The sequence below is a fragment of the Carassius gibelio genome, chromosome A7 (genome assembly GCF_023724105.1).
Source record: "Carassius gibelio isolate Cgi1373 ecotype wild population from Czech Republic chromosome A7, carGib1.2-hapl.c, whole genome shotgun sequence".
Taxonomy (NCBI): Eukaryota; Metazoa; Chordata; class Actinopteri; order Cypriniformes; family Cyprinidae; genus Carassius; species Carassius gibelio.
In genome coordinates this window covers 40,102,810-40,130,568 of record NC_068377.1, presented here as the reverse complement: position 1 = coordinate 40,130,568, position 27,759 = coordinate 40,102,810, and the positions used below count along the sequence as shown (strand labels likewise).

Here is a 27,759-nt window from a genome sequence, read left to right as displayed (position 1 = left end):
TAGTTTGTTTTGATATTCAGAATTGTGCTCTGCATTTCACCCATCCAAGTGAAAGAAAGAAATTAAAGAAAAATTCCCATGACTTTGCCTTCTGTCCTGTCACATACTGTGTGTATATCAACAAATAGTCAGTATGATTTTGATTATGATTGCTGTTATGAAAGCAGCAGTCATTGATCAAGGCAGCAGAGCTCAGTGTTATGACAGAAAGATGACGGGGTTCCTCAGGGTTCGGTCATGTCGTCCAACCGGTTTTTCAAGTTCAAGAGAACAAAAAAATGGAACGGCCAAATATTTAGAGAACTGGAGTGACTGAGAGAGAGAGAGAGCGGAGGAGAGCTGACAGGGTGCAGGTATGTTGACTTTCATCTGTTTTTACTGGCCGAAGAGAGCATTTATAGATGTGTGTGTGTGTGTGTGTGAAGAGGGACAGGGTCATGTTTTCATCAGATGGAGTTTACCTCTTTAAACACTGTGATGTAACCCTGTCACAGTGAGAATGAACATGTTCAGCTGTGTCCCATGAGAACATGTTTCAGCAGAGTAAAGAACTTCTCGACTGTGAGCGTCTGTAATGGTCTGATTCTCAGTCGTACACAGCATCAACAGAGCAATGGCATTTCTGAGTTGGATGTTTCTCTTGAAATTGTGTGGCTATTTATCATTTTAGGGTGTCTGCATCGTTTAGAGACTCTAGAACACACTTTGTTCAATTATGTTAAATTACTTTTTATCACATTTCCTTTTTTGGTAATGTCTGAGAAGTGTTGATGTTTACTCTTTACCGCCAAAAGCACACACTGATAAAATGTGTTGTAAATTGTTTATGGCAAATAAATAAATGCAAATCATAAAGCAACTATTTGTTATTTGCATACCAAAAAATAAATTTAAAAATCCCTTTTTTTGCTCATTTAAAAGTCTATAAAAATGTGTTTTACTGTGTTGAACGCATCACCCAATTCTCCAAGTTTTGCTGCATTGATGAATGCTTTACTCCTTTGACTTAAGGCTCCTGCTACATTGAATACTGACAGGTGGCATTGTAATGACCTTCAGTGTGAGTTACAGGGAAAAATATGGGATGTGTTTATGGAAAACAGTGTCAGAAGAAAAGGTCAGGCATGCAAATAAATGCAAACGGACAGACTTTCTAACAGCGGTCCAGAAACAGACAGCAATGATGTTTTCCACAAAGAAAGACTGGTAGGTGATGTGTTCTCTGTCATTGGTGTGGTCCAGCTGCTGCTGTGTCTCTTCACTCAGGGATTTATTTCACTCAGACTTGAGCTGCATCAGAGAAGTCTGGAGGTGTAGTGAAACCAGCTTCAGAGAGGCTTTCCTCTGATCTGATGTGAGCGGGTAAGAGCAGATCCAGCAATAATAAACCTAAAGACAGCCCTTTGTTTGGCATTTGAAGAAGGCTTTGTGAAGGTCTGTGACTCACTGCTTCCACAGAGAGTGAGACAGAGACACCAAAAGTGCTCTGATCCCAGATCAGTGTTAGACGGAGCTGTTGAAGACCAGCTGGGTGACAGATCTGATCTGAGGTCAGGGTTCAGGGCTTTCAGTGAAGGCCTGAGGGGCGATGTCATGCCAAATTCTACAAATCATTTTCCTAAGAAGCATTTATTTTGTTGTCCGGTAAAAAACTTTTTCCACACGTCTAGGCAAATATGTGGAGATTTACTGTTTAAAAGTTTAGGGTTTTACAGTTTTTGAAAGTCTATTCTGCTCAGCAGCGCTGCATTTATTTGATAAAAATATAATGAAAATGATGAAATATTATTACAGTTTAACCAGCTGTTTTCTGTGTGAATATGTTGTAAACTGTAATGTATTTCTGTGATGCTCCGCTGTATTTTCAGCATCATTCCTCCAGTCTTCAGTGTCACATGATCTTCAGAAATCAGAATAATATGATGATTTACTGCTCAAGAAATATTTATTATTATTATCAGTGTTGAACACAGTTGTGCTGCACAATATTTTTGTGCAAACTGTGATGCATTTTATTTTTCAGGATTTGCAGATGAATGAAAACTATTTTCTAACATTATAAATGTCGTTACTATTACTTTTGATCAGTTTAATACATCCCTGATGAATCAAAGCAAGGTTTTATTTTATTTATTTTTTTATTTTTTTTACTGGTAACTCAAGATCATATTCTCTGAGAATCATTATTTTTACCACAGACAGCGAATTTGTTATTTTTATTTATTTCAATTATTTATTTTCATTGTATCATATCAGGACACATCTCTGTATAATGACATGGGTATGACACAGATATCACAAGGAGAGGGTGACTTATGAAGACATAACCCATGTCCCCATTATACAGTTTGTACATGGGATGAACACACTTTACACAAAAACAAACATGTGTGTGTGTGTGTGTGTGTGTGTGAGAGAGAGAGAGAGAAATTCTCTCCGTATCCAGTTCATCCTGTTCACCTGAATTCACCTCAAACGTGACATCAGTAGGTTTGTGCTCCTTTGTCCTGTAGTCTATACATATCCCTGCTCTCACAGTTCATTTTTGATGTCTTTGTTTTGTTTGTTGTATTTTAAATGTCAAAATATTACAGTATAAGATGGAGTGTTTGTTAGCGGTTGAATATTAAACTTTGCCTCTCAGTACTTTAGGGAAATGAGGGCATTTGCATGTTTCCTCTGTGTGTGTTTGACCGTTTGGAGTTCATGTTCCTGTCAAGTCAAGTCAAGTCAACTTTATTTATATAGTGCTTTAAACAAAATACATTGCGTCAAAGCACTGAACAACATTCATTTGGAAAACAGTGTCTCAATAATGCAAAATGATAGTTAAAGGCAGTTCATCATTGAATTCATTGATGTCATCTCTGTTCAGTTGAAATAGTGTCTGTTTTAATTTGCAATCAAGTCAACGATATCGCTGTAGATGAAGTGACCCCAACTAAGCAAGCCAGAGGCGACAGCGGCAAGGAACCGAAACTCCATCGGTGACAGAATGGAGAAAAAAACCTTGGGGGAAACCAGGCTCAGTTGGGGTCAGTTCTCCTCTGACCAGACGAAACCAGTAGTTCAATTCCAGGCTGCAGCAAAGTCAGATTGTGCAGAAGAATCATCTGTTTCCTGTGGTCTTGTCCTGGTGCTCCTCTGAGACAAGGTCTTTACAGGGGATCTGTATCTGGGGCTCTAGTTGTCCTGGTCTCCGCTGTCTTTCAGGGATGTAGAGGTCCTTTCTAGGTGCTGATCCACCATCTGCATGGATTAACATTTCTGCATTTGACATTGAGAGCATAGGCCGTAATTTAGATATATTTTTGAGATGGAAAAATGCAGTTTTACAAATGCTAGAAACGTGGCTTTCTAAGGAGAGATTGCGATCAAGTAGCACACCTAGGTTCCTAACTGATGACGAAGAATTGACAGAGCAACCATCAAGTCTTAGACAGTGTTCTAGGTTATTACAAGTAGAGTTTTTAGGTCCTATAATTAACACCTCTGTTTTTTCTGAATTTAGCAGTAAGAAATTACTCGTCATCCAGTTTTTTATATCAGCTATGCATCCATTAGTTTTTCAAACTGTTTTCCTTAACCTTTCTTAAGCGTAAAGGAGCAGCTGTATTTAAAGTGCTAGAAAAGAGAGAGTCCATAGTTTCTGTTACATCATCAAGTTGTTCTGAGGTTTTGGATATGCTAAGGAATTCGGATACATCTGGAAGATAACTTAAAAAGCAATCTTTTGTGGTAGAAGTGATGGTTCTTCGATACTTGTAACAAGAATTTACAATTTTGGCTATATGAAGTTTACACAGAACTAAATAATGATCTGAGATATCATCACTCGGCTGAATAATTTCAACACTATCAACATCAATTCCATGTGACAGTATTAAATCTAGAGTATGATTTCGACAATGAGTAGGTCCTGAAACATGTTGTCTAACACCAATAGAGTTCAAAATGTCTATAAATGTCTATAAATGTCCTCGTATTGTCCTCATAATCTTATATTTGTTCATTTATCACACACAATTTTATCTACACTCTTAAAAATAAAGGTTCAACAGGGTGTTTGCCCACTGATGTGGTAAAATAACCTTTTTTGTCTTAGTGTGAAGAACCAAGAAATCGAAATAACCTTTAGTGGAATGGAAAGATTCCTCGGATGGAAACATTAATGTCAGTAAAGAGCCATTATTGTTAAAAGAGTTGCACGAAAGGTTCTTTAGCTTCATAAAATATTTGTCAACCTGGAGAAAAATGGTTCTTTTTTAAAGTTCTTTGTGGAACCAAAAAGCTGATAAACGAAAACCCATTATACTGTCAACTGATTTGAAGTTTCAGATGCATTTCAGATGTTTCTCTTGACTTAATGATCTTCTTTACCATTGTGTCCTTCAAGTAACGGCTAACACATCTGACAGACTTCGAGAGGAACAGAGCTCCACTACATGGATTTACTTCAAGAGACTTGAAGAGCTTCAGGAGCTCTGAAAACGTTCCCTTTGGAAGCGACTGGAAATTGATCTCCAACCCTCGGACCTTATCTACTCCAGTTTGGAGAATGGAAATTTTAACTTCTCCTTAGCAGACGTTATTTATATATATTGCCGGCGTATATTGACTTTGCACATTGGCGTCTTGCTGAAACTGTGCTGAAAACATTCAGAGAAGCACAAACAAAGATCCAAGGCGGTCAAGAGACGGGCATGTTGGACGACTCAAAGGTTAAGACCGAGCTGGGTGTCGCCAAGCTCGGGAACGTCCCCGAACCCATGAAACCACGTCCATCATTGAGAACTCCTAATCCTGATGAGGAACCCAATAATCACACTATAAATGGACTTAGCAATGGCACTTCATCCCAGAACGTCCCACACTGGACTCAGGCTGATGCTGTTGACAGGAGACACAGTCTGGGGACGCTATCTGAGAGCTCGAGGACTTCCACTGAGGTTTCTCTAAGCTCCCGCAGCAGGTTCATCGTGGATAAAGAGCTGCAGGGATCCCGCTGGAGCTGCTGTTTCCGTGCGGTGAACATGGCGTTCCTGCGCTGTCTGGAGGAGACGCCGCTGCTGGTGTCTGGATTACTGCTGGCCATCCTCTTCTGCGGGACCATCATCATCATCACCCCCTCCACCGGACGGGTAAGAGCTGACACACTCATCGGTCACTCACTTCGTTGTTTGCAAAAAATGCTATCCTGCTGGAAAAACCCGATTAACGTGATCACTATAGGGATAATTCAGCTCCAAAATAAAAATCTGCTCACTGTCAGGCTGTTCAAGATCAGGATGAGTTTGTTTCTTCATCAGGTTTCATCACTGATGCAATGCTACATTTCTCCAAACCTGATGAAGAAACAAACTCATCCTGATCTCTGATGAACTGAAGGTGAACACTTTTTCAGTAAGTCTTCATTTTTGGGTGAATGATTGCTTTAAAGGATCTTCAACCGGGATTTTCCAGCAGGTGTGTGTAAGGTTTGAAAAACATTTTCTAAATGTAGATTTGGTGAAGTGTCTGTTTGTCTCACACACACACAGAGCCTGAGCGTTCACGTGGCAGCGTTTGCAGTGGTGTGTGTGCTGGTGTGTGTGTGTGTGCCTCTGCTGCTGTGTTTGCCGTGTATGCCGGTGATTCGGAGAGGAAAAACACCTCTCGCACTCTTCATCTGGTCCATGCTCTTCATCGTGGCCTTCGTCTTCATCTTCACCGGAGGTGTCGTCACGGCCTGGGAGCAGGTCAGCTGATGAAGCTCATTACATCAGAAGATCACCACTAGTTTAGATCTACTCTTGATTTTACAACTTCTGTAGTACTTATTTATTTTACATTTTCATCAGAAGCATGCTTTCTGCAGATACACTGATCCTGAAGATAAAAGTAATCACCTTATTTCCACTATTTTAGGTGTTTTTTTCTAGACCTGGAAAAATCATGCCAGTTTTTTTAATGCAATCTTAAACCTAAAGATAGAAATGTTTCTGAAAATGCAAAGTTACAAAATATTTTCAGAAATTTTTTTTTTACACGTCCTTAATCCTCGTGCAGGAAATCAATGCAAATTCATTGTTAAATAAGCACAGGGTTCCTGAAGAAGCATGAAACTTCTGCAATTAAGTTTTTTTATTGTTTAGAATTTTAAAAATACACTTTTAATAATCCATTGTTAAAGTTTGCATGTATCATGCACATGCCTAGTTCGAACAAGTGCAAATGTTATAGTGTAATTCAGTTTTGGTCTAGTTTTAGTTCAATTTAGTACATCAAGCTGAGCTATATTAATATGAAAAATGATGATTAGGCAACTACCTGAAAATAACTGTTTTTAAATGCCATTTTATTTCAGCTAATGTAAAAGTTAAAAGTAATAAAACTGCTTTTTGATAGTTTTGGTGATAGTTGTCCATTTTAACTCTATAATGTATATATGGGCAATGCTGATTATCGTCTGTAATGTTGTATTTTGGTCAGGTCGCGTTCTTCCTCTTCCTCTCATTGTCTGTTTATACGGTTCTTCCTCTCCCGCTCTCATGGGCTCTGATCTTCGGCATCGGGACCAGTGTGTGTCACATCATCATCATCAGTGTGTATGTGTCTGTCACCAGCCCTCAGACACAAGACCTGGCCGTGCAGGTAACACACACACACACACACACTCACATATATATGTATAGATGGCTGGTCAGAGGAAATGTTATATTCAAATGGTGAGCAGCGGAGGCCATCAGGTGACACCAGATGATTTTCCTGCTGCCGCACGTATTCAAAAACCTCTGTGTGTGTGTGTGTGTGTGTCAGCTGGTGGCGAACGCAGTGCTGTTTGTGTGTGTTAATGCCGTGGGTGTGTTTCACCTGTGGCATACTGAACACGCTCAAAGGAAGTCCAGCAAGAAACGGGAAGATTTCAGCAGAAACCGCGCCACACAAGCCAAACAGAAACGTGACCAGGTACAGATTTGCATACATGTATCCTTCATTCAGTGTGTGTGTGTGTCAGTAGGGTGTATATGACTGTGTGCATGCTAAGGCTTTAATAAATACATGCATGAACACACTGTTAATGAAGACAGTGTTAATGAAGACAGTGTAAATGAAGACAGTGTTAATGAAGACAGTGTAAATGAAGACAGTGTTAATGAAGACAGTGTAAATGAACACAGTGTTAATGAAGACAGTGTTAATGAAGACAGTGTAAATGAAGACAGTGTTAATGAAGACAGTGTTAATGAAGACAGTGTTAATGAAGACAGTGTAAATGAACACAGTGTTAATGAAGACAGTGTTAATGAAGACAGTGTAAATGAAGACAGTGTTAATGAAGACAGTGTTAATGAAGACAGTGTAAATGAAGACAGTGTTAATGAAGACAGTGTAAATGAAGACAGTGTTAATGAAGACAGTGTAAATGAAGACAGTGTTAATGAAGACAGTGTAAATGAAGACAGTGTTAATGAAGACAGTGTAAATGAACACAGTGTTAATGAAGACAGTGTAAATGAAGACAGTGTTAATGAAGACAGTGTAAATGAAGACAGTGTTAATGAAGACAGTGTAAATGAAGACAGTGTTAATGAAGACAGTGTAAATGAACACAGTGTTAATGAAGACAGTGTAAATGAACACAGTGTTAATGAAGACAGTGTAAATGAACACAGTGTTAATGAAGACAGTGTAAATGAACACAGTGTTAATGAAGACAGTGTAAATGAACACAGTGTTAATGAAGACAGTGTAAATGAAGACAGTGTAAATGAAGACAGTGTTAATGAAGACAGTGTAAATGAACACAGTGTTAATGAAGACAGTGTAAATGAAGACAGTGTTAATGAAGACAGTGTAAATGAAGACAGTGTTAATGAAGACAGTGTTAATGAAGACAGTGTTAATGAAGACAGTGTAAATGAAGACAGTGTTAATGAAGACAGTGTAAATGAAGACAGTGTTAATGAAGACAGTGTAAATGAAGACAGTGTTAATGAAGACAGTGTAAATGAAGACAGTGTTAATGAAGACAGTGTAAATGAAGACAGTGTTAATGAAGACAGTGTAAATGAACACAGTGTTAATGAAGACAGTGTAAATGAAGACAGTGTTAATGAAGACAGTGTAAATGAAGACAGTGTTAATGAAGACAGTGTAAATGAAGACAGTGTTAATGAAGACAGTGTAAATGAAGACAGTGTTAATGAAGACAGTGTAAATGAAGACAGTGTTAATGAAGACAGTGTAAATGAAGACAGTGTTAATGAAGACAGTGTAAATGAACACAGTGTTAATGAAGACAGTGTAAATGAACACAGTGTTAATGAAGACAGTGTAAATGAACACAGTGTTAATGAAGACAGTGTAAATGAACACAGTGTAAATGAAGACAGTGTAAATGAAGACAGTGTTAATGAAGACAGTGTAAATGAACACAGTGTTAATGAAGACAGTGTAAATGAACACAGTGTTAATGAAGACAGTGTAAATGAACACAGTGTTAATGAAGACAGTGTTAATGAAGACAGTGTAAATGAACACAGTGTTAATGAAGACAGTGTAAATGAACAGTGTTAATGAAGACAGTGTAAATGAACACAGTGTTAATGAAGACAGTGTAAATGAACACAGTGTTAATGAATACAGTGTTAATGAAGACAGTGTTAATGAAGACAGTGTAAATGAACACAGTGTTAATGAACACAGTGTTAATGAAGACAGTGTAAATGAACACAGTGTTAATGAAGACAGTGTAAATGAACAGTGTTAATGAAGACAGTGTAAATGAACACAGTGTTAATGAAGACAGTGTAAATGAACACAGTGTTAATGAAGACAGTGTAAATGAACAGTGTTAATGAAGACAGTGTAAATGAACACAGTGTTAATGAAGACAGTGTAAATGAACACAGTGTTAATGAATACAGTGTTAATGAAGACAGTGTAAATGAACACAGTGTTAATGAAGACAGTGTAAATGAACACAGTGTTAATGAAGACAGTGTAAATGAACACAGTGTTAATGAAGACAGTGTAAATGAACACAGTGTTAATGAAGACAGTGTAAATGAACACAGTGTTAATGAAGACAGTGTAAATGAAGACAGTGTTAATGAAGACAGTGTAAATGAAGACAGTGTTAATGAAGACAGTGTAAATGAAGACAGTGTTAATGAAGACAGTGTAAATGAACACAGTGTTAATGAAGACAGTGTTAAGCCGTGTAACCTGTGTGTGCAGGAGCATCTGCTGCTGTCTGTGCTGCCGCGATACATCGCCATGGAGCTGAAGACAGAGATCGTCAAACGTCTGTCGGCCAAATGCAGCACCGAAGAAAACCTACCAAACTTCCACACTCTCTACGTCCGACAACACAGGGACATCAGGTGAGAGCAGACACACACACACACACACACACATGCACTGCACACTCATAAACACACACACACCTGTACACACACACACACAAAGCATTTCCTTGGTCTCTAGATGAAGCTGACTTCACTGATAACACACAGACTCAAAGCTGGTCCTCACAGACAGTGATTATTAGGCCTGGTCTCTACAGGAATTGCTCAGCTTCTTATTGCTGTAGTTTGTTGAAGTTGTGATCTGTGTCGTCAGTATCCTGTACGCTGATATCGTGGGCTTCACGCACCTGTCCAGCACCTGCACACCTGAGGAGCTCGTGGCCGTCCTCAACAAACTCTTCGGCAGGTTTGACGACATCGCCAAGGTGAGCGAGGATCTGTGTTACTCTCTGTGCTTCTCTAGTTCATGTGCTCAAGTCTCTCTCTCTCTCTCTCTGTCTGCAGAAGAACGGCTGTCTGCGTATTAAGATCCTGGGCGACTGTTATTACTGTGTGTCGGGTCTTCCTGATCCGATCTCTCATCACGCTCGCAACTGTGTTCAGATGGGTCTGGACATGTGCACGGCCATAAAGTGAGCCCGACGATCACAACACCTTAATTACACTGTTATATTAACATCACTGATACGCTAGGATTTTACAATTATTGTAAAAAAAATTTGTCTTCACTTGAGTTAAAATTGAAGTAATGCTGTAATCGTGTTTATTTTTTTATTTTTAATATTATATTGAATTATGATTTTCTAGAATTTATATGTATTTTGTTTTGTTTTGAGTCTTAAAGTGAGATGATTTATTTGCAGTAAGCTGAGGGAGGCGACGGAAGTGAACATCAACATGCGTGTTGGCGTGCACACGGGTAACGTCCTGTCCGGCGTGATCGGTCTTCAGAAGTGGCAGTACGACGTCTGGTCAGATGACGTGACTCTAGCCAATCACATGGAGTCTGGAGGAGTGCCTGGGTACCACACCTTTACACCCCTCAGGTCTGATTACTGTAGTATCACTGGTGATGACTCTGATGAAGATGGTTTCTCACAGGAGAGTCCACATCACAGAGGAGACGTACGCTCACCTGGACAGGAAATACCAGGTGGAGGAAGGAAACGGCGGGAGTCGCACTTCCACGCTGCAGGGAAGGAGAACGTTCCTGGTCATCGATCCTTATGCAGAAAACTCCGACACGACACCGAAGGTGATCACCAATAATCATTACTCGCTACATAGATCAGTTATCTGCTGTAGGGATCTATAAAATACTTTATTTTTCACAAATCATGTCTAATCAATTGAATCGATAAAACACACCAAAGCTGCATTTATTTAATAAAAAAAAAATAATAATAATATTTTTGTGCAAACTGTGATGCATTTTATTTTTAAGGGTTCACCGATGAATAGAGAGTTCATAAGAACAAATAAAAGTATTAATTCTCTGGTTGATTTCGTGTGTCTCAGACTCATGAGCTGAAGGTAGACAGCAAGCCTGTGAACCGTCAGAAGCTCCGCGCGTCGGTTCGGATGTCACAGTACTTGCAGTCCTGGAACAGCGTCAAACCGTTTTCTGGACTCAACCAACCAGAGGCTTCACTCACAGCCCCGCCCACTTCTAACAGCATCAGCCAACCACAGCCGTTCATAGTCAGTGGCACAAACGCTCCAAGGTGAAAATTAAAGGTTTACTCATTTTCATCAGTGATATTCAAGTAGTTTGCATCTGTACCAAACAAAGTACTTAATTTGGTTTGCTATCAGAATAGATCAGAGCTGGCTTTTATGGCCAATTTGTGGTGGACTCCGTTCGCTTTGTGGTTGACGTAAATGTGGTCTGAATTTGGTAATTCCCATTCGTTTCTTTTCTCAGATGTCTGGAAAATGGACCGGTAGACTCATTAGACTCTCTGGGAAATGAAAAGTGAGTGAAGAAATTATGATTTTATAGTATCACAGTGAATGAGTCAATAAAATAATATCTTTTCATTGTTTAGGGAACGAGTGAAGCTGAATAGTGTGACTTTATTTTTTAATAATATTAAGCTGGAGAAACAGGTGTGAATTATTTATTCACTTAAAATCAAATGTTTTTTCCATTTGATTATTATTTGCACTCTTATTTTCTAACCATGTGTGTATGTTTGTGTCAGTATTCGTTAAGTGAAGCCCAGGGGCTTCATCGATCTGTCATATGTTTGGCCTTCATCTTCATCTCTGTGTTTGTGGTTCAGATGCTAATCTCGCAAAAGTGAGTATCGTATGTTACAATAATACGAAAATACATTTCTCTTGATTTACTTTAGTAGATGTTGTGAGTTGATGAAAATCTAATAGTTAATTAAATTATGAAAAGGGTTTAAATAAAAAAATATTAAAAAATGAAATGCTTACAAAAACAGATCAAATATTTTATTTGTTAAGCATATCGACAAGCATATATGACAAAAAAAGTTTGGGAAATGAAATGAAAATGAAACAATTTTACAACTGTTATTTGACCTGTATTTTAAGTGAGGGGTCAGATTACAGTAGTAAAACTATCTTCATGTTGATTTTAACGCAATGCACATTACCTGTTATTTATTACACACTCATATTTATTATTATTCTAAATGAACACGTTTTCTTTGTGCACATATAGAAATTTTGCGCTGGCGGTGTCATATGGCGCCACTTTCCCTGTCCAAATACTGATTGTGCTTGTGGTCTTCACTAAATTCATGAAGGTATGACTGCTTGTCTTATTTAAATGAGTCTGTGTATATATTTTAAGAAAATGCATATTTGTGGTTGAACATTGTGGCTTTATAAGCGGTTAACTCTTACTATTATTTGTTAATAAAAAGAACAAAAGGAAGTTCTATAATTATTCTAAGGAATGTCTTGTGTTATTTGTTAACGTTGTGATATGTGTTTGTGTGTCAGCGCTGGCACTCTAAGTTTCCCCGCAGCATCTGCTGGGTCTCGACGCTGTTTGAAGGTGTGGCCACCAGGGCGGCGCTGCGGCTGCTGCTGGTGATTCTCTGTCTGCTCATCACGCTGCTCATGGCAGTGCTGAACATAGTGAGTCAACAGCTGCATACCCAGACACACCTGCACAAACATCAGCTCATGACCCACACGAGACCCACAAGAGTCAAAGCAGGCAAAAACGCCTTTACATTGCAAAAGTGGGTTACACACCACATAAATATGCTTGTATTGCTGTACATTCCTTCAAACCAGTAGAAAGAATACATCCAAAATTCACTTTTAAGTGTTCAATATAATGCTCTTTATTTATTTGCGATATTGTGATACATATCTTTACAGGAGGTTTCCTTAAAATAATTTTTATCTCCACTTCAGCAGCACTTACAGACACCAAACTTGGCAGTTTTATTCCTCTCTATATTCTGAAGGTTTTTACTGAGGGGTTTGTCCATAGCTCATTCATGTGCATTTTATCACACTTTATCTATTTGCATCTATAGATTTCAATTATAATGCCCGTTTTTGTAGGCTGTTTTCTCAAAATGAGTTTTATCTCTACTTCATTAACACTTACACACACCAAACTTAGCAGTTTTATTCCTGTCTATATTCTGAAGGTTTTTACTGAGGGGTTTCTCCATAGCTCATTCACATGCATTTTTTCACACTTTATCTATTTGCATCCATAGATTTCAATTATAATGCCCGTTTTTGTAGGCTGTTTTCTCAAAATGAGTTTTATCTCTACTTCAGTAACACTTACACACACCAAACTTAGCAGTTTTATACCTCTCTACATTCTGAAGGATTTTACTGAGGGGTTTGTCCATATCTCATTCACATAAGTTTTATTATCACACTTCATCTATTTGCATTTATAGATTTCAATTACAAGATATATCGCTAAAGGCCTTTTCAAAAATGAGTTTTATCTCCTCTTCAGCAGCACTTACATACATCAAACTTAGCAGTTTTGTTCCTCTCTGTATTCTGAAGGATTTTACTGAGGGGTTTGTTCATATGTCACAGGCCGGATTTTATTATTGCACTTTACCTATGTGCATCTGTAGATTTCAATTACAATACATATCTCTAAACGCCATATGAGTTTGTATCACTTAAAAACACCAAGTTTATAAGATTGAACTCATACATTTTATTTCTAAAAACATGGTGAAACAAATGTCTGATTAATGGAGTATTAAAAAGAGAAATCCAAAATCCCCCTCTGTTAAAACCTTTAACTCTAATATGTCATCAAAACTAAACAAGAACTTTGAACCAGGTCACATGCACAATAAAACATAACATAAAAAATTATAATAATATATTTTTCAAATTTTTACCCTATTCACCTGGTCTGTCTTACTTTAAAAGTTTGTTTAGTTTTTTTCTGAGGAGGTTTTGGTGAAATAGTTAATCTAACTTTGTGATTTTAATCCTGTTAGAATCAAACACCTATGTGTAAAATTATAGCACAAATGTGTTACCATTGCTTATGCTTTTTTGATTGGCTTGTACATCCTCTAAGAAAGATTATAATTGTAACCTTCTACCAAAATGCATCTAATTAGTTTCGACCTTCACTAAAGAACTTTGGCTAAGTTTCTTGTTCTATTGATTGTCCCATAAAAATCTAATTTATTGTTTTAAATTTATGTACAGAATGTCTTTGTCTGTGCAAAATCTTAAACTTTATCTGTTTGTTTTGTAGGTTTTTATCCCAGGCGATAACTGTTTAAATGTTTCCCACAATGCAACAGTACTGAACACTCTCAATCTCTACACTGTGCCGGTGAGCTGTTAGCTTATATTATAAATGATCAATAGAGATGATAATTTGCGTTAGATGTTGATGTCACATTGATCATATGTTAATATATAGATATGTTGTGTGTGTGTGTGTGTGTGTGCAGTATTATCTGTACTGCTGTCTGCTGGCGATGTTGGGTGTGATTGTGTTTGTGCGTGTGAGCGTGTCTGTTAAAGTCTTCCTCCTGACCCTCGCTGTGGTGGTTTATCTCGCACTCTTCCTTCACGTTTACGCGCCGCGCTCCGACTGCTACATCAAACAGCTCTACAGCGACAACAGCACGTAAGAGCCAAACACACACACACACACACTTGATTCGGCAGGTCACCTGTGATAATATTGTTATAAATATTTTGAGTTTTATTTAAATGCAATATATGAGTGCCAGTGACAGAAAAAAGTGTGAAAAATGTCTTTGTTTTTACATTGTTTCAAAAACTTTTAGGTGGACTGAAACCTTCTTGAGCTGTGTGTCTAAGTGATATTTTGCCAAGTAATCAATTTGAAAATGATGATGATTATTATTATTTTTATTGATCATAACATGTGACCCTGTCTGTGAATCCAGGTTAGAGTCTCACAATCTAATTATGAGATAACCAGCATCAAAGATTGATTTCAACCATTAACTTTCAATTTCAATTTCAATCTTTGACATGAACTTACTCAGTCTATATTAATTAAATAAAGGCTATATTATTTTCAAAGAATATTCCACATCTTTATGAAGGAGGATTTTATGTATAAAACAGTAAATCACCAAAAAATGACTTTAGTTGGTTTTTCACAGGCAGGGTCACACATGATAACAAAATAAAATAACATTATTATTAATTGTAACTTACAACAGTCATAATAATAAAAGTCATTATTGGGTTATTAATTTTAACTCTTATAACAATAATAACAGTTATCATTATCTCACAGAATTCTAATAAATGAAAATGAAAGATTATGAAGACATTTTTTTCTTTATTATTAAGTCACTGATCCATAATAAGATCAGGAACACAAATCAAGAGTCAAATACTGATTTCATGACTTTAGTGTGTTGATTCAACATTTATTTTGTGTTGTAACTCTAGCATGTCCAGAAACACAGTGATTGTTGTACAATTTCAATACACTGAGTGAAAATTTATATTTATTATGATATCTCACTGTGTGTGTTTTAGGCCAGGAGTTCTTAAGGAGCCCAAGATCATGTCTGGCATCTGGCTGGTCATTTTCTATCTGATTTCCCTTATTCTCATGCGACAGGTATGTGTGTGTGTGTGTGTGTGTGTGTGTGCGTGTGCGTGCGTGCGTGTGCGTATGAACACATATTTGATTATTAGTCTATTTTAGTTTAATGTGAAGTGTTCAGTAATGGGGAAGTTTATAGTAATAGTAATATAATAGTAATCTGCTCCTGATGACTAACTACTTCTCTAAACAGAGAAGTTTTTGTCTTTGTATGGCGTTACTTCCTTCAGCTGTCACAGCAGCTGATTCATACAACATTAGTTAAATCTAATTTACTGAAATATATCAATCAGCTGATGACAGGACGGTCTTGTACTAGTTTTAAACTTCTTGTTCTCTACATTTTGATTTATGGCCTTTAATTGCCCAACCACAGGAGGGTTAGTACAGTTAACTAAAACTAATTTTAAAATGATTAAAAAATATTAAAAAAAATTTTTTTTTGAAAAAATAAAATGTTTATATTTTTTTAAAAGGTAATTTTATTAAAGATAGTTGCCAACATTTCTCATTTTCAGTTAATTTATGTTAAAATATAAAAATATCTAAAAGTAAATAAATGGAAACAAGTATTAAATATACATATTTGGAAAAAAGTAATAAAAATGACAAGATAACACATTTTTTTTACTGAAAATAAAATGAAAACAACAAAAATGTAATTAAAAAATATAAAAATAAATAATCTAATTTGATAGTAATTAATAATAATAATTATGTTTTCTGGATTCCTCATCTTTTTCTTGTTTTCTTTGAATCGTGTCTCCCCGGCGTGTGGTTTGAGTTATCCGAGTGTTTAATGTGCTGCAGGACGAGCTGGGCTCTCGGACCGAGTTCCTGCTGGAGAAGTGCTTTAATAAAGAGACGGAGGAAATGGAGACCACGAAGAACGTCAACAGACTCCTGCTGCAGAACCTTCTGCCAGAACACGTCACAGAATTCTTCATCGGCAAAGACATCCAGAACCAGGTCAAGCACTCACACAGTTATTCATACTCTTTATCAACATCTCTGAATGGAGGCATGTAACGTGTGTGTGTGTGTGTGTGTGTGTGTGTTTCAGGACTTGTACAGTAAGTCATGCGAGTGCGTCTGCGTGATGTTCGCGTCCGTGCCACATTTCTTCAAGGAGTTTTACAACGAGAGCAGCGTGAACAACGACGGTCTGGAGTGCCTTCGCTTCCTCAACGAGATCATTTCAGACTTTGACGAGGTGGATGTCTGTCCGACCTGTGTTGTGTCCGTCTGTCTGTGCTGTATTTAACCCACCGCTCTCTTTCAGCTGCTCAACAAGCCCAAGTTCAGCGCTGTGGAGAAGATCAAGACCATCGGCAGCACCTACATGGCTGTGGCCGGACTAACCAATCCTGCCAAGACAGAGGAGATACGAGTGCGTGCGTGTGTGTGTGTGTGATTCAAAGGGCATGTTTTGCATATGGAAATTGACATGCATGAGTTTTCATCTGTTCACAGACGTGTGACAAGACGTACAGTCACATCCGCAGCATGTTGGACTTCGCCGTCGCTCTGATGGGGAGACTGGAGAACATCAACATGCACTCCTTCAACAGCTTCAAACTGAGGATCGGTACAACACACACACACACACACACTACCGGTCAAAAGTTTGGGATCAGAACAATATTGAATGTTTTTACAGGAGTTTCTTCTGCGTATCAAGGCTGTATTTATTTGATCAAAAATACAGGAAAGAACGTAATATTGTGAAATATTTTTAGAATGTAAAACATGATGATTTACTGCTCAAGGCGTCATTACATTTTTATTCTTGCTTTTATATTTATATATAAATTAAAACTTTTACTGTGTAACATTTGTTAAGAAGTGATAGCAAATGTTTATATTGTTGGAAAATATTGCTGTTCTTTTGAACTTTTCATTCATTAAAGAATAAAAAAAAAAGTATCATAGTCTTGACGAGTAGAAGAGACTCCTTCGAGCATCATCTCTACTGAATCTAACATTAATCTGACTCGTGCTGGTCGTTCTGTGTTGTTCAGGTATAAATCACGGTCCTCTGATCGCAGGCGTCATCGGCGCTCATAAACCTCAGTATGATATCTGGGGAAACACGGTTAATGTGGCCAGCAGGATGGACAGCACCGGAGTCCTGGATAAAATACAGGTGAACCATCAAAACATGTTTCCAGTTTCCATTTGTTCGCAAAACTTTGGTGCTCCCAGAAAAATGTGTAAATATTGTGTGCTACAAATATTTGTGTTGTTCACAAAGCATTTTTAAGAGAACACAAGAAGCTTGAGCGAAAGAAAACGTGCTTGGATAAATATACATGATAATTTTAGGTCGTGTCGAGGCCCCTTTAAGAGTTTGCTGAGGCCCTCTAGTGGCCAGTGGTGGAGAAACACTGCATTAGAGTGATCCATATCATGTTTGAGGATGAGTTAAAGAGTGTGTGTTGTGTCCTCAGGTGACGGAGGAGACTGCACAGGTGGCTCAGATACTGGGCTTCAGCGTGACTCTGAGAGGAGTGATCAACGTGAAGGGCAAAGGTCAGCTGAGCACGTACTTCATCAACACCGAGCATCTGAGCACTCAACAGCAGTCGGACACATCAGTGTGACCAGTGTTTCACGGAGGTCCTGTGCAGTACCAGCCTCACAGCCATGGCTCTACACAAACTCAACTAGTCTGCACTTAGATTTAACCAATTCTAGTACTTTTACAAAAAAATCTTAACTGTAAATTTTTGGAAATTGAGGTTTATGCATCATCTGAAAGCTGAATAAATCTCTCCATTGATGTCTGGTTTGTTATGAGAACAATATTTGTCTGAGATACAACTATTTTAAAATCTGGAATCTGAGGGAGCAAAAAAATATCAAAATATTGAGAAAATCATCTTTAAAGTTGTCCAAATTAAGTTCTTAGCAATGCATATTAATAATCAAAAATTTAGTTTTTATATATTTATGGTAGGAAATTTACTAAATATCTTCATGGAACATGATCTTTAATTAATATCCTAATTATTTTTGGCATAAAAGATCATTCAAAAATTTTGACCAACACAATGTTTTTGATTTTAGCTATTTCTACTTATATACCCCAGAGACTTAAGACTGGATTTGTGCTCCAGGGACACAATTAAGAAAGATCAGCATTTGTTTTTCTTTATTAAGAGGTTTTTAATAGTGAAGGTTTTTTTTTTTAAAACAATGCAAAGTTGCCAGGTTTTCTAAAGTCTTTAGTTTTGTATTGAATTTATTTTATACTCCTTAACTTGCACACTTATTTATTAACGGTTATTAATGTGTATTTAATATTTTGTATGTTTAATGTGAAAAGTAAAACTGTATAATATGTGTAAAAACGTTTCATTAAAAAAACGTGTTTGTTGTAACCATTTTTGTGACCTCGAAGGTAGAATCTAATAAAAAGTGACTTTTGATCAATTCCACTTTTGTATCTTTTTTTACTATATTTTAATCTTTTTATTCTTTATATATATATATATATATATATATATATATATATATATATATATATATATATATATATATATATATATACTATAGGGACATATAACTAACAGTTACAATATAGCTCATTTTTGTTTATATCGTTTAAAATCAAGCTATCTTGAAAAATATATAGAGATGTAGTCTAAGATAATTGTGTTTACCCTTGAATTCTCGGAAGATGAGCAAAATATCCGCCTGAAGAAAAAAAACTCATTTAAAAGCCGCAACAGTGGAATTTCCCTCAGAGCGAATTAAGCCCCGCCCACCATGCTCGCTGGCCTAACATTCCCCCACTCTGATTGGTCCACGCAGCCGTCCGTCATCTCGCTTCCTGCTTTGCTGAAAGTGAGGCATTATTGTGTTTTTATCGGAGCGCAAAAGTGTCGCACTTTAAACCGAGGTGATGACTTTATCGGTAAGTGAACGTTTGTTGTCTGTTTCAGCGTGTTTGTAATCAAAACTACTTTATAACCGAAATCAAGCCGCCAGATGCGGTTCAGCAGGTTTGATGAAGCAGGAAATGTTTTTGGTTCACTTTGCGCGTAGTTTCTCGGGTTGAAACAAATCGTATTCGATTTGAACTTTGTTTTTATTGGTTACTAATAATCTTTTTATTTTTTTTTTTTAATCAAATTAAAACGAGTTATCTCCTGCTTGAATTGAATACACTGAAGTGTTACTGTCTCGTGCACGCGCAGGTCCGGGGGAGTTCGCGTCATCATGTCCGACAGTAGAAGGCGACGCTCCCCCAAGATGTACATGGTCGCGTCCGATTACAAAGTGCAGGACCACCTGGAAGGAACCATTCGCCTTCAGCGGGGGCAGCTGTGTCTGCAGCAGGAGGGAGGAGCGCACAGGAGCGGGAGAGGGGATTACCTGTGGGTGAAGGTGAGACTGTTGATCTGTCATTATCAGCGGGAGATCCATTCATGGTGTCAGTGACGCGTGTTTATGTTCTCATAGCGCAGAACAAGTTCTTAAAGCGACAGTACCCTTTATTCCTCACAGGTGATTGATAATGGCTGCGTGGTGAAGGTGGACAGACAGGTGCTCAGTGAAGTCCCGGCTGAGTTCGCCGGTCTGCTCGAACCCGTCCCTGACCTGGACATCCGTGTCAAACTGCTGTCCAGGACGCAGTTCCTGCAGAGAATGGCTGCTTTAGCGCTGGGATCAGAGGTGCGGGTCATCTGGAGCCGCAGCCAATCAGAGCTCGCTGAGGCGGAGCTTCGTTACCGCGGGCCGCTAACGAGAGGAAGCTCCGCCATTCACTTCGGGGTTCAGCTTAAAGTGAGTTATAATATAGATAAAAAGACATCTACTTCTGATAAAATATAATAAAATATTAATTAAATAATTGTATACATGTAATAAATAATAAAAATACCTATTTTAAGATGTTGTTTCATTAAATAATGAATGATATGGAATAGTAAGTGGTGTTTGAGGCATGTCTTGCTCTGTCTGTGTGTCAGGGATGGGCAGCAGGTCGTGGGAAATGTAATGGCAGCTATAAAGGGCATCAGCTGTTCTCGTGTCCGGACGGCTGCGGTCTGTTCCTCCCGGTCAGTGAGATCACGCTCCCTCGCTCGTCCCGCAGCAGCAGCTCCAGCGAGCCCCAGAGTCCCGTCAGCATCCTGTCCCGCGCTGCCGAATCCAGCGTCCCGCAGCCGCTCGCCGTGGGACAGAGAGTGTGCTTCATCCAGGACGAGTGCGTCCAGCGCGGGAGCGTCCAGTTCTGCGGGGCCCTGTCTAACCGCACACCCTCCACACTTTATGTGGGAGTCCTGCTGGTGAGTCTGACGTCCAGAGGTGAATGTAAGGTTTAGTCAACTTTAGCTTTGACGTGTGTTTGTGTGTTCAGGATCATCCAGGAGGATCATGGGATGGATATTATAAAAACACCAAGCTGTGCTCCATCCCGTCACCTGATTATGGCGCTCTGCTTCCCCTCTCTAAAGTAACCGCAGGTAACAGTTCTGCATCAGTTATCAACACTCAACACCTTACACAGAATAAGATCAGAGAAAGGCATTTGGAATGATTATGATTTTTTATAAATGTTGCATGTTTTAAAAATGTTTTTTTTTTGTCTCTTCTGCTCATCAAAGCTATATTTATGTGTAAAAACAATGTAAAACATCTGTTTTCTGTGTGAATCTGTGTTAAACTGTATATAGTAGTGTATTAGTAATGTTTGAAATATAGAAATGATTTTATTTAATATAAATATATGGTGGAATTAATCTGGTACACAAACGATGAAAAACGATGAAAAATAAATAAATACTACAAATACTCCAATAAATAATAATTATTACAGTAAATAAAATGTAATTGTATTACAACATGGTACAATAAATATTATAATAATATTAACATTGAATGTAATGGCAAAAATAATATATTGTTATAATATAATAAAAAATATTTGTAAAAGCAAATATAATTTAATATGGCATATAATAACTTTATTTTTTATTTATTTTTTTAAATTTTTTAATTTTGTGTGTGCAAAATACTTAAATACAAAAACACTTTTTGTGTATGCAAAATAAGTCAAAAACTAACAAAATAAGTCAAATGGGTTTGTAATGATGTCAGGTGTTTTTTGGCTGAATAATTTCTTTGCAGCTGATCTATGTGTGTATGTAAATATATGTGTCCTGTGTTGTGCAGAATCTAGATCCGAACGGTCTCCTCTGGCAGTGACCAGTCCTAAACTGCCACCGCTGCCCCTCCCAAATAAACCCGCCCTCCAGCCCCCATCGCCCATCAAAGACCCGTCTCAGCCCTCGAGCCGTCCGCTCATCCAGCCGGCCATGCTGCTGACCGCCAGGAAAGCCCTTCAGCCTCCGTCTTCCTCCGCCCCGAGAGCCGCTGGGAAACCTCCTGCGCTCACGACGCCCAAACCTGCCCTGCAGCCTCCCCTGGTCCCGCCCAACAAGCCCCAAGCCCCGCCCACAGACCAGTCCCGCTCCTCCAACGGGTTCCACAACCTCCCGTCTCCACCAATCGCTGAGCAGAGGGCGGAGCCTGGCGCCTGGCTGGAGGTGGGCTCCATGGTGGAAGTGAACGACCCGCCCCTTTTCGGAGTCATTCGCTGGATCGGACAAATCCACAACATCCCGGAGCCGGTGGCTGGAATCGAGCTGGTACACAAACCACCCTCTCTTATTCACAAATAAACACGTCATATATGAGCAGCATCACTCGAGTATGAGAGCGAAACCCGAAACAGCTGAGCACAAGATCTGTTACCAATTCATAAACGCCACTTTACTTTAGTAACGAAGGAACGTGGAGTTGCTTCATTAGAAGCTCTCTGTATTATGAGCTAGAGATGGACTGAGAGTGTGATTACGTGCATCTAACACAGCATTCATTTAAAGCTCAATCTCATATTCACAATAAAACATTAGCGATATCTTTATCACACTGTCATTTCATCTGTTAAGTGTGATTTCTGATAACAGCGCTGCTTATCTTACAAACTGTTATTAAAAGCTAAAATAACTTTGAATATAAAAGTATTTACTGCAGACAACTAAAACAGTCTCTTGTCGCCATCTAATGGATGAATATGTATATATATATGATCTGCGGCCCCATAGGATCAGGAGTTGTCCGCCGCCACAGATGGCAGTTATCTCGGCGAGCGTCACTTCCACTGTCCTGCTAACAAAGGTCTGTTCGTCAGACTGAGGAACGTCAGACGTGACTCCAGGTTTCCTGAACCCGAGCTGCCCATTAATCAGGTGGACCGCTGCAACTCCATCGGTGAGAGGAGCCCTCACTCGCCCCAGATCATGTTACGTGTTATATATATACTGCACGTACAGTCGATTATAATGCTTAATACTGTGTGCTGGTGTTTCAGCGTTTGCTAACTGGAGCAGTAAGCGTGTGGAGGAGCACACGCCTCCTCTGTCCGGTCCAGACGCCCGGGTCACATACGAGGGCTTCAAGAAGGGGATTCAGGGTCACCTCAACTCCTGCTACCTGGACGCGTCTCTCTTCAGGTGTGTGTAGCTCCTGACCGACACACACTCCACACGAGCTGCACTGCTGGAGGACAGAAAACATGCCAGCAATGAAAGATCAAATCTAATTCAGAATAGTGACAGAAATGAGGAGTATGAGTGAAATAAAGCTGATCTAAATGTGTCAGAGCATAACTCACTGAGGGGTTTGTCTCTCTCTGTGTCTGCTGTTGGTTTGTGTCGCTAACGCTCGTTCATGTTTCTGTGTGTGTGTGTGTGTGTGTGTCAGCATGTTCTCGTGCTGCAGCTCGTTCGACTGGCTGCTGTTTTGGCCGGTTGCAGCTCAGAACAATCCCATCAGTCAAAGCGCTCAGGATCTGCTGCGCTGCGAGATCGTCAATCCTCTGCGCCGGTAACACACACACACACTCACGCTCTCTCACACACACACACACACACACACACACACACTCACTCGCTCTCTCTCACACACACACACACACACTCACTCGCTCTCTCACACACACACACACACACTCACTCGCTCTCTCACACACACACACACACACACACTCGCTCTCTCTCACACACACACACACACACACTCACTCACATACACTCACTCGCTCTCTCTCACACACACACACACACTTGCACATTCCCTCACACACTCACACACACACACACTCACACTCGTAAACTCACTCACAGACGATCACACTCACACACATCTAAACTTCTCCTATCACTATGACAGACTGATGAGAAACACTTGTTTCCATCCTGATCGTGTGTGTGTGTGTGTGTGTGTGTTTCCTGCAGGTATGGATACGTGTGTGCCAGTAAAACCATGGCTTTACGCAAACTACTGAAAGAAGAAACAGCTGATTCTGGATTTACCAACGAGGAGAAAGGTGTGTGTGTGTGTGTGTATACACCGTTTCATGTAATCTGGATTACATAATCTTTACATAATCCCATAATTAGATAATCTGCTAAATGACTCAAATAATCAGATTTCCCCATGAATGACTGTGTCTTTTGTCTGAACACATTCAGATTCATGTCATGCAGGCGTTCCCACTTGTTTTTGTCGTCTGGTGTTCTGTCTAATATATTAACTTGAACAACACCTGAGGTTTAAACATTAATATCTTAATCATCACCACATACACACGTTCACTCTTCTCTTGGTTTGTAGTCACATGACATGCAGGTGAACAAATAAAGTGTTTTATTTTGATTGATTAAGCTTTCATCAAACTCTCAAACCTCAGTTTGGGAAAATCTATCTTCTTACTCTTAGTGTTTTTCTATCAGTATGGTACGAGATGATCCTAGTGCTGCAGTACTTCTGTCATACCTCTACTGTCTCTGTAGTGCATGTATAACCATTCACAAAAGTGTGTGTGTGTGTGTGTGTGTGTGTGTGCTCAGATCCAGAGGAATTACTCAACCAGCTTTTCCTGCTTCTCCAGGTTGAGCCGCTTCTGAAGATCAGGTCTGTGTTTGTTTGTCTTGATCGGATTTATTAGTGTGTATGTGTTGCAGTAGTCCTGACCCGTGTGTGTCTGTGTGTGTGTGTGTGTGTGTGTGCGTGCAGGTCTGTGAGTCAGAAAGCGCAGGAGTGTTTCATCTATCAGCTCTTTCCTCCGTCGTCTCCTCTTCTCTCTCCGCTCGTGTCTCCGGGACCCCTGCGTGTCTCCAGCGTCCAGGCGTTACTCGAGTCCTCCTTCATGCACTCGGGACTCAAGCTGACGGAGGTGAGGGCACACACACACACACACAGACACACACACACACACACACTCATCTGATCGCGCCGCTCTTGTCTTCTTCAGGCTCCCTCCTGCCTGCCGCTCCTCATGCCCAGATTCGGTAAAGAGTTCAAGATGTTTGACGCCATCCTGCCCTCTCTGAGCCTGGACATCACTGACCTGCTGGACGAGAGTCAGCGCTGCACACACTCACACTGATCCGCTTGTTCACGACACTTACACTGTTTGGATTTATCATTAGATATCTAATATAGCTTTATTTTTTGCATTTTTTTTAAACTAAATGTATAATATAATATTTATTTAATTAATATATTCTTTATATTATATATCGGATTTATTTGAATTATTTAGAAAAAAAAATTCATTATTAATTTTCACATATATAATTTATTATGCTCATTTGATGCCTATATCATGCATTTTTTTATATTTTTATTTCAAATACCTTTATTTCTTTATTAGTACATATTTATTTTATAATAACTACATACATTTGATAAACAGATGTATGAGTGTGTACGTAATTATTTTTTCATAAAGCATATTTGATTCATTTACTGTTTACTTATGATTTTAAAATTTTTACTGTGTGTAGCTCTGCGGCAGTGCAGTATCTGTCAGTCGGTGGCGCAGTGGGAGTGTCTGCAGTGTTACGAGGATGTTGACATCACACCTGGACAGTTAAAACAGTACTGCAACACCTGTAACACACAGGTAACACACACACACACACAGATTCTCTCTCACTCACACTCACACACACAAAATCATAGCTCAAGTCACCTTTATTTATATAGTGCTTTTAACAATACAGATTGTGTCAAAGCAACTGAGTAACATTATATATGATACAGTGACCTCGGAATAAGAGAGAAACAGACTAATATTAGCGTAGATGCCATTCTTCTAATGATGTAGAAAGTACGGTGTTATGTGAAGTGTTTCCGGTTCCGGTTTACCTAATTAATGCTGCCTATAAATCCTTTACAGTACAGGAGTATAATGTAAAAGGAGCTCACTCAAATACTGAGGTGCTAAACCATTCAGGGCTTTATAAATAATAAGCAATATTTTTAAATCTATAAGATGTTTGATAGGGAGCCAGTGCAGTGTGGACAGGACCGGGCTAATATGGTCATACTTCCTGGTTCTAGTAAGAACTCTTGCTGCTGCATTTTGGACTAGCTGTAGTTTGTTTACCAAGCGTGCAGAACAACCACCCAATAAAGCATTACAATAGTCTAACCTTGAAGTCATAAATGCATGGATTAACATTTCTGCATTTGACATTGAGAGCATAGGCCGTAATTTAGATATATTTTTGAGATGGAAAAATGCAGTTTTACAAATGCTAGAAACGTGGCTTTCTAAGGAAAGATTGCGATCAAGTAGCACACCTAGGTTCCTAACTGATGACGAAGAATTGACAGAGCAACCATCAAGTCTTAGACAGTGTTCTAGGTTATTACAAGTAGAGTTTTTAGGCCCTATGATTAACACCTCTGTTTTTTCTGAATTTAGCAGTAAGAAATTACTCGTCATCCAATTTTTTATATCGACTATGCATTCCATTAGTTTTTCAAATTGGTGTGTTTCACCGGGCTGCGAGGAAATATAGAGCTGCGTATCATCAGCATAACAGTGAAAGCTAACACCATGTTTCCAGATGATATCTCCCAAGGGTAACATATAAAGCGTGAAGAGTAGCGGCCCTAGTACTGAGCCTTGAGGTACTCCATACTGCACTTGTGATCGATATGATACATCTTCATTCACTGCTACGAACTGATGGCGGTCATATAAGTACGATTTAAACCATGCTAATGCACTTCCACTGATGCCAACAAAGTGTTCAAGTCTATGCAAAAGAATGTTGTGGTCAATTGTGTCAAACGCAGCACTAAGATCCAATAAAACTAAAAGAGAGATACACCCACGATCAGATGATAAGAGCAGATCATTTGTAACTCTAAGGAGAGCAGTCTCAGTACTATGATACGGTCTAAATCCTGAATCTCACACACACACTCTCTCTCTCACACACACACTCTCTCACACACACACACTCACTGTGTCCTGTGTGTGGTCTCTGTCAGGTTCACACACATAAGAAGCGTCAGATGCACCGGCCGGTGGAGGTGCGGGGGCCCCGGGGCTGCTGGGAAGGGCCGGTTCACGGGGCCCGTCAGCTGATGGATCTGTTCGCTGTCACCTGCATCGAGACGAGTCACTACGTGAGCTTCGTCAAACACGGCCCCGGGGCCACGGACTGGCTGTTCTTCGACAGCATGGCCGACCGAGAGGGTAATCTTTCACTAGATAACAAAGGATTATATTCAAATATATCCAGTTATATTCCTTTTTAATTATATTAAATATATTTGTATGTGTCTGTGTGTGTGTCTCTCTCTCTCTCTCTCTCTCTCTCTCTCTCTCTGTGTGTGTGTGTGTGTTCAGGAGGAGAGAACGGTTTTAACGTGCCGCAGGTGCGCTCGTGTCCGGAGGTGGGTGGTTATCTGAGTCTGTCTGTGGATGAAGTGTCTCGTCTGGACGCCTCGTCTCTCAGAGATCCTGTGCGTCGTTTACTGTGTGACTCCTACATGTGTCTGTACCACTGTCCTCAGCTCTCGCTCTACAAATAACACGCGCATACATATATATATATATATATATATATATATATATATATCATAACACATCTCACAGCGCAGCACAGGGCAAAGTGTGACTACAAACAGTTATTTTTGAACAGATTTTTAACAGAATGCAGTGTATGCTTGTGTATGTTTAAAAATGTAAATGTTTAATTTTATAAAAAGAAACTGAACTGAACTTGTTTTGGTGTGTTTTATTCCTTCTGATGGGCATCAAAATAATAATTTAACTATAAAAGGCAAAAACATTATTATGTCACTTAAATAAAATCAATAATATATTTCTTCTTATTTTTTGGTCTAGTAAAATCAAAAATGTATAAGAAATGTGAATAAAGAAATAGTATAATAAATATTTCGACCAAATTAGTCATATTACATTTTTTAAGTTATTAATTTGTGTATTTATTGTCTGTTTTTTTTATTGCATCACAAGAACAGTAACAGCATACACATATAGAG

The 27,759-nt window shown here is 39.0% G+C and overlaps 2 protein-coding genes across 3 annotated transcripts; both read left to right on the top strand.

Annotated features, from left to right (window-relative positions):
• The first annotated feature begins 239 nt into the window (after window positions 1-239).
• LOC128017777 (adenylate cyclase type 4-like) lies at window positions 240-18,808 on the top strand. Of its 2 annotated transcripts, none has more exons than XM_052603297.1 (25): window positions 240-353; window positions 4,397-5,141; window positions 5,541-5,738; window positions 6,472-6,633; window positions 6,799-6,948; window positions 9,223-9,368; window positions 9,607-9,718; window positions 9,798-9,925; window positions 10,157-10,315; window positions 10,395-10,548; window positions 10,812-11,017; window positions 11,218-11,268; window positions 11,342-11,402; window positions 11,498-11,595; window positions 11,989-12,073; window positions 12,273-12,410; window positions 14,035-14,115; window positions 14,237-14,415; window positions 15,309-15,393; window positions 16,189-16,347; window positions 16,442-16,591; window positions 16,661-16,768; window positions 16,852-16,966; window positions 17,400-17,524; window positions 17,829-18,808. In XM_052603297.1, exons 2-25 carry the CDS (start codon window positions 4,704-4,706, stop codon window positions 17,979-17,981), a joined length of 3,441 nt encoding a protein of 1,146 aa, XP_052459257.1. In that variant the 5' UTR covers window positions 240-353; window positions 4,397-4,703; the 3' UTR covers window positions 17,982-18,808. The 2 variants fall into 2 exon arrangements, with proteins under 2 accessions (XP_052459257.1, XP_052459256.1); XM_052603296.1 differs by lacking the exon at window positions 240-353 and adding an exon at window positions 1,179-1,362.
• Window positions 18,809-19,157: 349 nt separating this feature from the next.
• si:cabz01101003.1 (ubiquitin carboxyl-terminal hydrolase CYLD) lies at window positions 19,158-27,475 on the top strand. Its single transcript, XM_052603303.1, has 16 exons — window positions 19,158-19,297; window positions 19,581-19,770; window positions 19,891-20,169; window positions 20,355-20,672; window positions 20,744-20,849; window positions 21,559-22,034; window positions 22,494-22,659; window positions 22,760-22,901; window positions 23,152-23,274; window positions 23,685-23,776; window positions 24,300-24,363; window positions 24,466-24,625; window positions 24,704-24,812; window positions 25,239-25,357; window positions 26,740-26,947; window positions 27,101-27,475. Exons 2-16 carry the CDS (start codon window positions 19,603-19,605, stop codon window positions 27,283-27,285), a joined length of 2,715 nt encoding a protein of 904 aa, XP_052459263.1. The 5' UTR covers window positions 19,158-19,297; window positions 19,581-19,602; the 3' UTR covers window positions 27,286-27,475.
• Window positions 27,476-27,759: the final 284 nt, after the last annotated feature.

Bases quoted from the DNA above. Each gene is read 5' to 3' on its own strand.
- LOC128017777 (XM_052603297.1), top strand. From the start codon at position 4,704: ATGTTGGACGACTCAAAGGTTAAGACCGAGCTGGGTGTCGCCAAGCTC. The intron at 11,018-11,217 runs GTGAAAATTAAA...TTCTTTTCTCAG, and splicing joins AGTGGCACAAACGCTCCAAG to ATGTCTGGAAAATGGACCGG. The intron at 11,403-11,497 runs GTGTGAATTATT...TGTTTGTGTCAG, and splicing joins ATATTAAGCTGGAGAAACAG to TATTCGTTAAGTGAAGCCCA.
- si:cabz01101003.1 (XM_052603303.1), top strand. From the start codon at position 19,603: ATGTCCGACAGTAGAAGGCGACGCTCCCCCAAGATGTACATGGTCGCG. The intron at 24,626-24,703 runs GTGAGGGCACAC...TGTCTTCTTCAG, and splicing joins CGGGACTCAAGCTGACGGAG to GCTCCCTCCTGCCTGCCGCT. The intron at 26,948-27,100 runs GTAATCTTTCAC...GTGTGTGTTCAG, and splicing joins CAGCATGGCCGACCGAGAGG to GAGGAGAGAACGGTTTTAAC.